This window comes from Protopterus annectens, chromosome 13.part0 (assembly GCF_019279795.1).
Source record: "Protopterus annectens isolate FY-2018-M chromosome 13.part0, PAN1.0, whole genome shotgun sequence".
Classification (NCBI taxonomy): domain Eukaryota; kingdom Metazoa; phylum Chordata; order Ceratodontiformes; family Protopteridae; genus Protopterus; species Protopterus annectens.
Genome location: NC_056747.1, coordinates 921418226 through 921434685, shown reverse-complemented (window position 1 = coordinate 921434685; position 16460 = coordinate 921418226). Strand labels below are relative to the sequence as shown.

At 35.8% G+C, this 16460-nt stretch overlaps 1 protein-coding gene across 1 annotated transcript in view; it reads right to left on the bottom strand.

Annotated features, from left to right (window-relative positions):
- CNTNAP1 (contactin associated protein 1) overlaps window positions 1-16460 on the bottom strand; it is a 941217-nt gene that overhangs the window by 59178 nt on the left and 865579 nt on the right. Inside the window, exon 22 of the mRNA XM_044054679.1 lies at window positions 10362-10592. Coding sequence (XP_043910614.1) covers window positions 10362-10592 — 231 coding nt within the window. The remainder of the gene's footprint in view (window positions 1-10361; window positions 10593-16460) is intronic.

The window sequence follows — 16460 nt, the reverse complement described above, 5'->3', positions numbered from 1 at the left end:
CAGTTGATCATTCTCGACCCAGCAGCCTGACAAGTATACTGTGTAAGGCACACAAAGGGTTCTCTTGTGTAAACTTCTGTAGGGAGGTCTTTTGTACAATATTATACAACATGGATTCAAGTTTGCAGATCATGCATAACAAACCTTTCTCAATTTGATAGCAGTTTCATGCATATAATAGAGCAACAACTAACTAGTAGAGAAGCTGGCAGGTGACTGAGAATTTGATCAAAGGATGCAGGCTCCTAGTTAGGTTTGTGTGAAACTGTAGACATGTATATTCCACAATACACTGAAACACTGACATACTGAAAGAGGATTGCTTATTTTTTTTTCTTTTTTGGTTTCAGAATTCTGTTGCATATGTTGTTGTTGTGTCTTTCAGCTTTTCCCGGTTAGGGGTTGCCACAGCGGAACTCCAGTCCGCTAATGATTGGTAGTTGATTTTTACATGCCGAGTTACCAGCCCTGACACACAACCTTCAACGAAGGTATGCCCATTCACGCATGTCTCCACGCAGAAGATGCTCAAGCTGAGAATCGAACCGGACAGTGTCTTACTGTGAGGTGACAACGCTACCGCAGCACCACCACCACATATAATACAGATATATGAAATCTCAGACCATTTACAAATGTTGTTAAATTAGCTAATGTGAGTTACAACACTGGATTCTAACACTACAACCAAACTCTAATTTCAGTATGAAATGGTACTGTTCCATAAAAACAGCAAGGGGATGTTAAAACCAACAATTTTAAATAGAAGCAAATGTGACATAATAGGATAATTAGTAAGACATATATAAAATACCCACAGTAAATTAAACGAAAACTGCGAAGAAAGTACAATGAAATTAGAATAAACAATTTCTATCAATGGACAGCAGAGATGCATTACTCTTAAGTCATAACATTGTTCCTTACATGACTGATTAGAATCAGATTTTAGCTTTTGGTAGTTAATAAACAAATGAGGTTTTTTATTACATTCTTTTGGTCCTGTCCCCCTGCAACCAGCAAGCCATGCCCGTAACTGACCCACTCATTCCTATTTGCTCCTGAAACTAGAACTTGCCAGGAGGGACAGTGAGAGTAGAGTCAGCAGGTTTTCACCTATAAGAGAAAAGGCTTGTGATGCTTTTAGTTGTCCACCATCTATCAGGCAGGCAGTGATGGCTACAAACAGCTGCTGTGAGTGGCTGCACAGTGCTTAGCAGTAGTGCACCGTTTGGCCAAGCTCAACCCCCCCCCCCCTCCGGTCCATGTTGCTGTGTGCCGCATCACAGAATTCAACCTTCTCCCAAGCACTGCATCTGCACAGAGACATAAACTGACTCCTTCCCTTGGGGTACATGAGTTGACCTTGGCCATTCAATCTCATTCTTCTCAGATGGTTTCTCCAGTTCCCGAACTGCTAACTGAACCCAGGTAATTATGCTGCAGGTAGAATTTTAACCATCTACACCACAGGGCTTTCTCGCTCTGTAAAAAGATAACACCTGGGCTGCAACACAGAAAAAATATGAAGTCATGGTTGTCTATAAGAAATCTGGTGAACTATTAGTGTAGATAAATAAATTCCTAACTCAGACTTATTGTGTTAGTATTATGGTAATAAAATAATAATTCAAAGGGAGTAAGCTCTTGGATTATCTTTAGAATATATATAAAAGTATAATTATACATTAAAAATATGTACCACATATACAGTTTAATCCTCCACAGAAACTTCTTGATGGCTCTACTATCTTTACACAATTAGCCCACTTGTTCTTTCAGGGAAGAGAGCCAGGCAACTGCAGGGTAGGAGAGAGTACCATGACTCATTTGCTCTTGCCCAGGACACCTCATTAGTCTTTTCATTCCTCCTGTGGCCATAGCTGCACAGTAGAAAGTGGGACAGCTTCCTGGTCTTGTGGGGCAGTCTACCCCTCCTGAAGTGGAGCACCACTCTACAGCAGTTCTCTGAGCTCCACAATGCTGCCTGCCACACATTGTGGCTCTGCATATTCTCTTGGCAATGTGCTGATGCATAAATGCAGGGCATGCTCACAGGCTCGTACTCCCACTAGGTGTTACTTAATTAGCAAACCACAACTACCTCCCCCTCCCCAATATGGATGAGTCTGTAGTGGCTATTCATTCCCATCCTCCCCTTCCAGCTCCATCAACAAGCTGAGACACTAATCAAGCATTGGTTGCCTGGGCCACAGAAAGTGCCCTCTATGCCATGAGACCTGACTATTTTAAAATAGGATTTGATTTTTTCAGTGATACTTAATTCACTTGACCAAAAACACAAGACATAAAAGATCTTTTGGTGTCTAGGATCCAGGAATATAAGAGAACAAAATATCTTGCAAGGTTAGTTTTATTGGTCTGCTACAGAACATACTTTTTATTTTAAACGTCTGTGTAATTTTATATTTTACTTTTTTAATGTAATAAGTATCACATCAAAAGACTGGCATAGTAAACTTACAATGCTGTTACTGACTGTCGTGTGTCACCTCACCATTATTACATGTCTGGTATTCACCAGGATGGTTGTATGATCAGTTAAAGAGACAGTATTTTTCAGTTACTATAAACAAAACGTATGTACTTACTAACGATAAATCCATGTCATCTTCTTCTGTCCTCCTTAACTTGTGGGCTATCAGATCTGACTCAGATGTGAAGCCAAACATTTCAGAATCTTCAGTCCAGGAGCTCCACCTCTTCTACCCATAACACCCTGCTCTAGCTGTCTCTCCTCAGATCTCGTTTGCCTCATAAATGTTCCTAGCATTATAAAACATAGTTAAAAGGTTGACAAGTCTGCAGGAAATTGGTAGAGGGTAGGATAAGAACTCATACACATAGCTTTGAGGCTGTTCCACAAGATTGGTCAGGAGCAACTCATTAAAGGTGGCAATTTGGAGGGTGCATGGAGGGAGGGATGGTTGAGAAGAATGGAAGAAGATAACACATATCTATCATTATGGTAAGTTCATAATTTTTACATCCAATATTGTCTTTTCCTTCCATCTCAACCTGTGGGAAAGAGTTCCCAGAAAGGAAAAAAAAAACAGGATGGTCCTAGGAGAGAACATTTCACAAAATGGTGGAACAAAAAGAAATACTAGACCTAGACTGAATGTCTAGTTTGTATTGGAACACAAAGTTATGAGGATTTGAAGATTGATTCAAGTAGCTGCAGCACAAATATTATGGATTAAAGCCTGATCTCAAGGCTTCACAGGTAAAGAAATTCCTTTCAGGAGGCAAGCAAAGGAGATACAATTGGAGAGCCATCTTGATAGGGTCACTTTGGAAACAGGCTTACCAAATCTTGACTTAGAAATGGAGACAAAAGGCTGTTCAGATTTTTGAGATTTTTATTCCTCTCCAAATAGAATCTGAGTTGCCTATGAACATTCAAACAAATAAGCAAATATTCTCTCTTGTAACATAACTCTTGAAAGAGCAACAGCAAATTAATGGGTTAGTTCAAATTAAACTCAAAAGCAAACTGGCCAGAAAGGAAGGGTTTGTCCTAAAGGTAACCCTATCTTTATGAAAAATCAAATAAGGGTGGATGGACACATCAAATAAGGGGGCACAGTGTCTTAAGTTCAAACACCCTTCTGGCTGACATGACTGCCACCATAACAAAAAAATTTAGACACCATGGTTGCTGGTTCAAAGGGAGATCTAGTGAGAAGTTACAATAACAGAGTAAGGTCCCAAGGAGGCACCAGATCACAAATGGGTGAATGTAATAAACGACTGTCAATCAAAAAGGCCTTAGAGAGATTAACAGCCAATACAAAGGTATTATCCATGCCAACATGAAAGTTAGAAATGGTGGCTAGCTGCACCTTAATGGTAGAAGAGCTAAGACCAGACTGAAAAAAAAACATTCAGGAGGTCCAGAATACATCTAAGGTGGCTGAAAAGGGATCTAAGTATTTGGAAAAAGCCCAAATGGAAAAACACTTCCATTTACTAGGGTAAACCTTCTTAGTGGAAGGCTTCTAAGAGGAACTGGTATTTAAATAACTCTCTTGGACAGCTTGGGATTGCTGGCCATCATTGGAATTGGAGCAGTCATGTGGTTAGCTTGAGTGTGTAAGGGTTCAAAGGATAAGAAATAAGACCTGGAGAAGGGTCTGGCACCCAGGGTGGGTAAAGTAGTTGAGGCCAAAGGAAGGGGAATCAAGCTTGATGGGGCCAGAATGGGTAATGAAGACAACAGTTGCTCTGCAATGGGCAGACTTTTGTAGAAATTTGATTATAAAAGAATTGAGTTTAGTGTATGGTATACCCAGGGAGTCAAGCAGGCAGAAGAGTGTCCCTTGGGGACTGCCCCTCTGGAAGAATCAGGGCATAGGAACTGCTGCACTTTGTGTTGATAGGAATCAAATAGGTCACAGCAGGGTTACCCCAGTCACTGAAAATCTGCATTTCTATGCCTGGATTCAATGACTACATGCGGAAGAAGGAAGCTTAGACTGTCCACCAGGATTGAGATCAGAAACTGTTGAGAGGACAAGACTCATTGACAAACCCTCAGGGCCTCATGACATGGAAGATAGAACAAAGTTCCAACTCTTATTCTGATGCATACCATTGACATGTCGGTCTGGATGGTAATCTCACCCTTGGAAAGGAGGTCCTGAAAGGCTTACAATACTAGAACTGTCATAATCTCCAAAATAAAGCAATGATTTGTCTTGTACTGTGACCAGGTTCCCTGAACTAAATGCCCCCACCCCAGAAGGGAAATTTCCATGCTCACCATGGCTTGGGGATGGGGAAGAACAAAAGGTCAACTTGCCATGATCTGAGAAGATTCCATCCACCAACAAATGAGATGATGACAAAGACAATTGGAAAGTTCATAGGATTAGTAACATAGGATAACTAAACTGTCAGAGTCCACATTAATACCCTCATGTCAAACCTCATTAAAGGTACTAGACAAATAATAGCAGACATATGTCCAGGGAGATGAAGAACTGAGGCCACTGATCTTTTGTGAATCTGTATATGTGAAGCCTGTAGATGAAAATAAATTAGTCTTGATAATGACAGTTTGTCTGAGAGAGCATATCCAACTAATAAATTCCAATACTTGTACTGATTCCAAAATGGACTTCTCATAATTCACTGTTATGCTCAATGGCAGACATAGCTAGAGCAACGAATCTCAACCCTTGATTACAAATGGCCTTGTGGAAGCAGTCAGGAGCAGTCATCCAAGTAGGGGAAGACCTGCAAACCTTGAAGACTGAGCCAGGCTGCCACTACTGACATGCATTTGGTGAACATCAGGTGATTCAGTGCTGTGTTGCGACCAAAGGGCAGAGCCTGAAAATGATAATGGCTGGCACCCAGCTGAAAGTGCAGAAATTTTCCAAAGATCAGATCCAGAAGGGTGAAATTTGGACCTGAGGAGGATAGGGAGATGGTCCTAGAGAAAGCTCTGCTGGAATAAGTGGACAGGAAGTAGACTGGAGTCTGGAGACTCAGTACACTCAGGGTAGGAGAGTTGGAAGAGTCCAACACCAAAACTACTGGAAATTAGAATCAAATCAGCTCCAACAGACCCAAAGGGTAGTGTACCTTTGGCTCCAGCTATCCCTCAGTAAATGATGAACAGTGTTTGAACTCTTCTCACTTTTTCCCATGGAACTTCAACTCCTTGCACCTAGACCATTCTTTCTATTTCTCTGCCTTCTTGTGGTTTAATTTCTCCAAGTCTTTTGGGTTTCTAATACCATGATGGGTATGGACCCTATTCTTAAATCAAAGTATGATTAAAGTTCATGAAATTAGTACTTTTTCAGTCTTTGATATTAGCCAGAAGTGCTCTTTGCAGCACCAGCAATGTGCCCAGAATTCATTGCAATTCATACAGAGTTACATGTATTGGTAACATAGCTACAGTAAGTATGATTGTAAATTCTTTTTTATAGACCCATTGCACCTATAACTATTGGAACTGTCTGGGTATCCTTCTTCCACATTTCCCTCATTTCTGCCTATAAATCCTGGTATTTTATGACTTTGTGTCTTTCTGTGGTCACTGGATATAGCAATTTCAAAGATCAGTGCTACTTTTGTCTTCTTTTTCTGGACTACTATATCTAGCTTTCTCGCATCTATTTTTTGAACTGTTGGAAGCGGGTGATCCCATGTGATATAAAGTTCATCATTTTCTATAATGCTTTGTAGTTCATGTTTCCAATGCTTCTCAAATACTTCAATATTATAATTTTTGCACAATCCCAATGTAACAGTCTTGCCACATTATTATGTCTTTCAGTATGCAGTCCTTCTGCCATTAATGTTACACCCCCAGCAACAAGATGTGCGACTGTCTCCAAATCTGTTTTACAAAACTTGCATTTGTCTGTTTCTTCCACATGTTCAACAGACTTTATATATGCAGTGTATCCTGGTCCACAATATTAACCTTTCATCTTTTGGTTTAAATTCACCTTTCTTTAACCATTCCTGCATTCGGTCAAAATCAACATGAGGTTGTTCCAAAAGTTTTCTGCACTTGCAAGTATATTTCTGCATTTTCTACATTTCTTGCCTTCCCATCCAGTCTTTCACCTCATATTCTCTTTTTTGTTTTTTTGGCACATTCAGTTACTGCCTGATATTTATCTATTTCTTGTTTGATTTCCATTCCCGCTTGATACCAATATGCTTCTGCTAAACTAAGTAGAGAAGTCATCTTAGACTTATTCTCTCATGTTTCAAAACTTTCACTACACTTGGATCTTGTGAGGTCAGCATGTAATCAATTTCGAGGAGGCCCATACCGCCTTCAGAATGGGGAATTATAACCTTGGTATACACTGATTTTTATAAATCATTTGATAAGCATGAAGCATTTTTCTTGTTTTCCTGTATAACTGATCCAATACCTTTTGGGGTCAGTCAGTCAATCCAAAACTATAAGTTAAGACAGGAAGAGCAAATTGGTTTATTGCCTGGACTTTGTTCCTAGGTGTTAAAGCTGTTTTTAATATTAATTTTAATCTTCTTAAATATCACTTACTAAGTTTTATTCGCATTTGTTCATGTTCTATTGTTGATCCTTCATCAGTTTTCAGGTATTTATACACTCCCTCTTGCTCAGGTTCTTTTATATCACATTCCTGTTCCAGACTGATATTTTCTTGGTGGTGCAGCTTTCCTGCTTTAAAGGTTTATTTTGCGCATTTATCAAAACCAAATGACATTCTTATATCATCTGAGGAAGTTTGACCACTTGTAGTTGTGCTTTCAGTTCCTCATTTGAAGACCTATATAGTTTTAAATCATCCACAAAAAGATGAGAAGTCTTTACACTTTGTTGTTTTGTAGGAACCAAACTGTTGCCATGACCTAATCTGTTAAGTAGACATCTTAACGTGTTAAAGGTAAGACAAGAGAGCAGCGGTGACAAAGAGCCACCTGGAATATCCCCTTTGAATTTTTATCCCTGAATAATAATTTGCCCTTTTTCATGGTTTGACTGCAAAGTTGTTTGCCGCTCTTTCATGGTCACTATAATGCAAGCAATCAGTATACATTTGTAAGCACTCTTTTATCCATGACTGTGGGATGCTGTCATATGCTTTTTTGTAGTCTATCCATGCCATACTTAGATTCTTTCCCTTTTTAGAGTTCTCCATTATGAATTTATTTAACAACAAATGATCCTTTGTTCCACATGACTTTCTTTTGTAACCCTTTTGTTCTATTGCTATGATTGAGTTTTTTTCTAAATGACTATAAACTCTTACAGCACCAATTCCAGTGTATAGTTTATACATCTTCTGAAGGCAAGTTATCAGTCTATAGTTTTTAGGATAGCTTGCAGGTTCGCTCTTAAGGAGGAGTATTGTTTTTCCTGTTGTTAACCACATTGGTGTCTGTTTGGGGTGTGCATATAAATAGTTCTTACTCATGGCTAAATCTTCATGTAAAGATGTTAATACTTTTAGCCAGAAGTTAGTTACTGCATTTGCTCCTGCGGTTTTCCAGTTAGGAGGTTTTCTTAATTTTCTTTCAATCTCTCTGGCTGTTACTTCATCCCATTTCATATCATGTACATTTCAACTTCTTATTCTTTCTTTTACTTCTTTTGCCTGTTCAGCATCTTTGTTATATTCCACAAGATCTTCACCGAAATTTCTCTAAAATGTGTCTATTTCTTCTTTTTTTTTGGTGGTGTTTCATTTCCTTTTGCCTTGTTTCCCACTTTTCTATAAAACTTTTGGGTCATTGCTTATTTTGTACTTTTCCTTTATATTTATCTGAATATCTTCTACATTTTTCTGCCTGTGCTGATATATTTAGTTTATTATTTGCAATAGTATGTGATGGATCTTAATCTGTTCTGATACTGCGCAATTGCTTTTATCATGTCTATCATCCCGAATATATTTGTTGATCTGTTCCCTCTTCTGTACTTTTCCAACAGTGAAATGTATTGTCTTAATTGTTTTATAGTTTTCTCCCCTTCCTGGAGGAGGAAGATGATGAGAAAGCAGTTGAGGGCTGGCAAAGGTCCTTAATGATGAATTTGGCCCTCCTTTCACTGAGGGCTCAGGCGTTAAAAGTGGTACAAGCTTGACATTCCATCTCCAAGTGCACTGTGCCCAAATTGTTGTGGTTATCTTGCAGTGGCAGTTTGTGTTCAAAGGATACACAGCTTTTTAAACCCTGAAGCTTCCTCTATGTTCAGGAAAAGAAAACTAACATGGCACAATGCGGCTTCAGGAAAAAAGGCAAAAAATGCCAAAAAATGCAACAAGATAACACTAACTCCAAAGCACTAAATAAGAAAGTAATAAACACTCTGAAAGAAGACTACTTTAACCCTGTATGTATTAATTATTATTAACTATTAATAACTGTTATTAATAAGTGTTAATGACAATTATGAAGATTTTTTAAGGAAAAAACTTAATACTGCCTAACTACCTGCCTTCCTAGAAGATAAACACACAGAAACAAATCACACCTAACTACAAACTACAACTATCTGCTGATGGTAATAAAAATATAGAGTAGAAGATAACAGCAAAAGTCTTTAGACAAAAATAACCAAAATGGATACAAAGCTGACAGAGCTCACAACCATGATCTAAACTCAATGGTGGCAAATGAGATCTGGGGAGAGGCAATTAGAGCAGGGTATTATGGCTAGACAAGGTAGAACACCTGGTCTGAAGATTCTAAAAGAGCTGGCTTTGGATCCAAGTCAGATCTGATAACCTATAGGTTGAGGTGTATGGAAAAGATAACATCAGGTACTGTAGTTTTTGGGCCAAATAAAGGATGGATGGTTCTGATGCTTCTTTTAACATCTTTCCTGTGTCATACCTTAAATGAATTACTTTAACAATAGCACACTGTCTGGTATGGCTAGTGCAGGATTTATCCACACCTGGCATGGTTTGAAAATGAGGGGGGAAGCCGGAGTGATCAAACAAAGCCAGCCAGGGTAAACCATGCATTACCCTCCCCAAACGTTATGTTATTGCTATTACACAATTATATTGCTTTACAAATAAATTTATTTTCTTTTCATGAATAATAGCATTGTATTTGGGAACTTCTTTTCTGCTGTTGTCGCCATCATTAGCAGCTGGGGAACAACTAATGTAGTGTGCACGCACAAAACATGTGTATCTTACATGAGCAAAGCATTACACTCAGTACTCCTTTTACTACTGCAAAATTGAAACAGTGAGTCTCACTTAAAAACATTAGCTCTGTGCATTTTACCTACATTGTTTTTAAGTGCAGAGGTAATATTTTTTAATGCAGGCTCACTATTTTTGCAGTGAGGTAAGTAACAAGGACACTGACAGGTACAGCAGAGGGCGCAGTGAGAAAAACTGATTTCCATTGATTTGGTAGCCTCATTTACTAAACTGTTATTGTTCAGCTGCTGAACAGCTTTCTGTGAGTAATGCTAGGTTCTCAATGGGCATGATGACTGTTGAGTCCATCAAGATGCAATTTTTTAGCAGAAATGACTTTCCATAGTATAATTTTTAGCACAGTTTTTTGCATTTTACAAATAGCTTCCTAACACATTTCTCTATATGTACAACTAGGCTGACAACCGTTGCAAAAGATACTGTGAAGCCATTTAGTGGAAGTCATATTTAAGAGGTATTCTAATCAACAATTTGTGGTTTTAGTGTAATAAATAATGCATACAACACCTGCTAAAAAGAATTCAGCATAGAATATTGTTTTGCAGGCTAATCTGTGTTATCCTGCCATATATTACATTTAAAACAACAAATGCTAAAGTCTTTTGTTTTTATTTTTTATTTAAACAGAAATGGAATTACCTGATCCTAGGTACCAGGGATCCAGTTCAGGAGGAATTACACTTAGGCTTGTTGGCATTGCTGCACAGTTCGATTGTATCAGTTCACCACTGACATTTACTGGAGGCATGGTATCATTTGGCACAAATACAGCCTTCAGCGGAGAAATGTTGTTGAACCTTACTCCAGAGAGACACCCAGTGAATCCTGGAGAATTGTATCTCTGCACTTCAAGATCCATTCGTCCTGTCTCTGAAATCAAACCAGCAAACAGTCTTAGTCCTCTTCCTGAATAATATTTACTGCTTTCAGATAGCACCTACAGGTACAAGAAAATTAGGTAATTTCAACAGATGTATAACAAAACTTTTATATAAATATTTCTCCACAAACCTATAGAGTAGCAACCCCTCCAACACAATACATAATTTTAAATTCCTTCGTCACATCTCAGTCCACTTTTCTCTCTCTCTCTCTCTTGGACAAGTGTCTTAGTTCTTGCTTCTTTCCCACCATCTCCAGGCCTGAAGTGCATAATGGGAATTATGGATAAAAGCTAGAAATAGACATTAGGGTCATAGTAATGCTACTGGTCAATGCTATTGTTTGTTAATGTTAACCATCTTTGAGTTGTCTCATGCAAATGCCTTGCAAGATATTATATGCTTATTAACACAAACAGAAGTGAATTAATATAAGCAAAGTCTCAACACCACAGTATGTCAACAAGAAATCAAAATACAAAATATTGGTTTTACTTTCTTTTTGCCAAGTACATTACTCATGTTCCCTATCATAATTTCCTGTGGGGTTATGATCTGATATACTGTGTGGGTGTAAATGCTGCTGAGTGAGAAATTAGATTAATTTTAAACTGAGACCACTGGAGGGGAAATCCAATGACCTTGGAGCTGATTGCATTAAATGAAAGGATGCTGAGGAAAAGCTATGAATTCTGCACTGAATTCATATTTCAGTGTTATAACAAAGTTGACAAGTTTCCTCCTACAAATGCTAAACATTCTACCCATCACTGCATAGCTCTGCACTGCCTTAATTGTCTTGAACTTCTGCACCATCTCTCCTACCTGCAGTAAACAACTGTGCATAAAAGAATTTACAAACCTTTAGTCTGTCCTGCCCGCACCTTTTATTTAACCAACCATCTACCAAAAAGGTATCTCAGATCTGAAAATTTTGCAGGTATACAAGCCTAACCTACGTGCTGGCCAGCTTCTACATACTTGTTCCATAGCCAAAGCTTGGAATGCCCTACCATTAATGATTAAATCTAATCAGAACCTTGCATCTTTCAAAATTTCTTTACAAGACTATCTCTCTTCTGTTTGAATCTGTACTTGTTCTAATCTCCTACCTTCTAAAATCTGACTAACCCCTACTTCTTGAACATATTCTTATATCTATTCTCTTTTTACCATAACATTTTCCTTTATCTAATTTAAATTATCACTACCTATACAATGTCTTAAGTGACCTAACTACTTTTATGGCAGAAGTGCCATATACTGTAAGCTTTTTACATATGTCTTGCCTTACTCTGTATTTTAAGCATGCATTAATTGTAACTAATTGAGTAATCTAGTTTTATCTTTAACTAATTAATTACTTGTCCATGTACATGTTTTTGTCGAACTTTACATATGATAATAATAGTCTGTTTTATGTTAATATTCAGTAACATGTTCATGTTTTTTAGAGTGGTTTCTGTAAATCTCAATAGTATTAGAAACAACAGGAATTCTGCAGTTGGTGTAATACATGTGATGTAGATGTAATTATATTAGAAGACACAAGATTTTTAACAAATGAAGAAAGATTACAAACAGAGAAACTATGGGGAGGAAAGATAATTTGGAATTTGTGAAATGAGAGCTGTACTGAAATAACTGTATTCTGTAGAAATACAGTAAAGATAGTAGAGGTAACTTTAGCAAAATGAGAAGATTAACCATTGTAATTTTAAAATGGAAAGAATAAGTATATAAAATTATAACATTATATGCTTATAATAACTGCAAAAGAAAGGAATATTATAATGACAGGAGACTATCTCTGATTTAAAAGGAAAGTGTAAAAAGAAAAGAAATAATATAAGAAAAATGTTAGAAGTTATAAGATGTGGTAAGTTAAAACTCTGAGACAAAAATTCATGAACTTACAAAATGGGTATTTATAGAACTAAAATAAATTATTTTATAATATCAGAAGGTTTAGTTACAGGAGAAGGGGAGGTAGTTGAAACAGGATTTTCCTAACATCATGCAATATGGCTAGAGATAAAAGAAAACAAGGAAAAAATAGGCAAAGGAGTAAAAGGATAAATGCAAATGCATGGAATGAAGGCGAGAGATTAGTTATATAGTTATGGAAAGATCATATTACTATGGGAACATTTTATAAAAGTTGGTCTGAATGGTGAATGATATGTAAGGAAAATATAAAAATGTTTTTACAGTCACAATATGATGTGAGAAAAGTAGAGAAACAAAAATATAAAAGAGTATACATTGATGCATTTGGAAGATTTAGAACATAATGATAGAAAGTACTTTGACAAAGAACAATAATTATATGAAATAAATTGACAAAAATACAATTATTATATGAGCAAAGATATTTTTACAAGGGAAAAGTGCAGAAGTATCAAGTTACTTCAGCATGTATAGTAAAGGAAGATGGAAGTGTAATACGAAAAATAATGTAAAATGAGAGAGAACACGGGAAAAGATTATGAATAGTGTAGTACAATATGTGCAAGAAATGTTTAAAAAAAGAAAGAACATAGTGAGAAAACACGGATAGGTAAAAAGGTAACAGAAAAAGAGAATAAGGAATTGAAAAAGGAGATTTCTTTAAATGAGCTAGATAAAGTATTAGGACAAGTAAATATAGATTTGACTGCAGACCCAGATGGAATAGGGTATAAAATGTATAAAAATGTAAGGGATTGGTAAAAAAAAAAGTTTGTAAAGATTTTCAATGAATGGTCAAATGAAGATTTTATATATAAAGAATTATGTAGTGGAATACTTAAATTCACATGGAAGAAGAAAGAAAAGAATTAAACAACTGGAGACAAATAGTATTGAATAACATTTATTATAAGCTGTTTTAAAAATAATAAAAAAGAGAGACTTGAAACTAAAATGAAAAATATTATGAAGATAGCATATATAGTATAAAGGGGAAAGGTTGTCAAGAATTATTAATGATAAAGAAATTGTGGATCATATTATGAACAGAAAAGCAAAAATCATGAGACAGATCTTAATTAGGCATTTCACACAACTGGACATTAAATATTATGAGTAATAATGAAAGAATATAATATAAGTGAGAAAGTTAGGAAATTATGCATGTCAGTGTATGGTGATAATAAAGTAAAGATACTTGTAAATGGCTGGTTAAGCCAAGAGGTACATATAAAGAGTGGTGTAAGACAGGGATGTCCAATGAGTTGTATACTCTTTGCATTAGTTATGAATGTGATAGTATGTAAAATAAATTACAAAATGAAGGAGGTGGGGTATATAACACCTGAAGGGTTAAGAATTATGGTTCTGTTAACATATGCAGATGACATTATAATCATTGCAAAATGGATAAAAGAAGAAATAATTTACACAAATGAGTGTCTAGAGATGATAGGGATGGCTTTAAATAAAGAGAAAAGTAAAGGTTTAGATGATGTAGTAAAGAACGGGGGTATATATTTTACTGTGAATGAAATTTCTGTGTTAGGTTCTAGATTTAACCCAGTAAAAAGTGGAGTTTTATATGTAAGTAAAGAAGAAGGAGGTTTAGGGTTAATTAACAAAGTGGTATACACACCTCCATTAAATTAGTACAAAGTGTTAAAGTGTATACATGAAAAAGATGAGAGAGTAGTAGCAAAACTGTATAAATATAATTATGATAAATTTTAGAGTATGGTAAAAAGAGTAAAAGAGAAAAATAGTATATAAATGAAGAAATAAAATGTTACAAAGAAAAATACTTTTGTAGAAAATAAAAATTGATGATATAGAAAATGACAGAATAGCATGGTTTATGAATGTAGTGATAAAACATCACTATGTAAAACCATGGGAAAACTTAACAGATGAAAAAATTAAAACTATAAAAATAACAACCAAATTGTGTAATCATAATGTAGAATGTTAAGAATTTTTTTGTGGAGACTGGTAATAGATACATTGCCAGTAAAAGGAAATATACCATATAAAATGAAAAGTGACAAAATATGCTTACATTGCCAAGAAAAAACAACTAAGGAACATGTGTTTTTGAAAGTAAAACAGTAACAAAAAGTTATGGGGAAAACAATGTAAAGAAGATGTTTTTGAAGATATGAAATAAGTGGATAAAATAAAAATGGATATGATTAAATATGGATATTATAGGAATAGAAACAAAGAACATGTTAAAATACTAGATAAAAAGTTATTTTATGTTACATGGAATGAAATAATAAATGCAATTATGTTTAAAGGTAAATGGATTTTATCAGCAATATTAAGTAAAATTGCATGGTGGTTATGGAAACAGGAGTAAGGGTCTAATAGGGATAAATATTTAGCATGATTGTAAAGAAAATTATAAATATTTGTAAACAGACTTGTATATTTATATATTTCAACATATATAACTATTTGTAAATATGTAAATATTTTGTAAATAAGAGTTATTTTTGTATAGAGATAAAGGGCCTACTTCTTTTCAATAGGTACAATGAGATCTTTAAAATCCACCTGAGCTACCACCAACTCAAGAACATGAGGCCTCTGTTTAATGTCTCATCTGAAGGATGGCATAATCAGAAGTGCAACATCCCCCTTATGCTGCATCACAGTGTCAGCAATCAATCTACCTGGTGTGGGAACAGAATCTAAAGCCTTCTACACCAAAGGCAAGTGTGCTGTCTGTTACTCCAAGTTTTCTTTTCCATATCCATGTTTCTTTTTTATACTTATCAAAAACCCAGGCTGTTTTTCTTTATGCTTCCATAGTTCCTGTGTCACATTTTTTTCCAGGTAGATCAATGTTTTCCACTGAATTGTTCTTTTAAAGAACATACATTTTTATTTGTAGTTTTAATAGTTTTGCTTGATATCCTCTACCTGTAAATGATATATATATATATATATATATATATATATATATATATATATATATAATGTGTGTATGTGGGTGGATATGTTGAATTATCTGAATGCAAAGGCACTGAAATGGAAGTCACTGGTACCAACATTCCAAAACATTCCAAAATTCAACATATCAAAGAACTCAAATTATCTAAACGAAAAAGAATTGCAAAAGAAAACATGCAATACAGCTGGATCACCTAAACTCTGGGACACATTCAGATCAAATTTGTCTGAATAGCGTCAGTGTTATAGAAAGTTTTTTTCTTAAAGGTAAGGTACAGGGTTAGGGCAGGGTTAGGGTTAGCAGGTATTCTCTAATTTACTAATATCTGCAAACCCTAAGTTTAATTTTGACCTTAACCCTAACCCTGCACCTTATCCTTTCAAACAACCCTTTCTGTAACTCTGACACTAATATAGACACATATTGGATACATGCACACAAACACACACCAATATCCACATGCTGCACAAAAACTGGCGGAAGGGTTAAGGTCTTTCCCTAACAGATATAAGGTACATTGTTTGATTCTACTCTTTGGCTGTTGGCTAGACTTATACTAGTCTGCAGACTGATAGCCTAGTATTTACCTATAAATAGTACAATGTACATTTGGCTGTTAGTTAACATAACAGTTACCTCACAGACACAAAGTTCAGGTTTTGATTTTCACATAAGAAAGCATGGCTAGGTATAAAAAGGTCACTTGGGGTCTTAAGCCTAGTAATCACCTATGAACAATGTTTATTATTTTGATAGCTGTGGAATGGAGGACTTTAGTGATTTCCAAAAACATCCTTAGATCACTGGTTCATTTCCAACTCAAGGGAGTTTGGCTTTCTGTAAGGTGAAATAACCCAGTTAGGAAAGTATTAGCCTGAAAATCTAAAGGTATCTGGTTCAATTCAAGTTTTGGTAAACAAGCTTTTGAGATTCCAACCAGTCGGTATT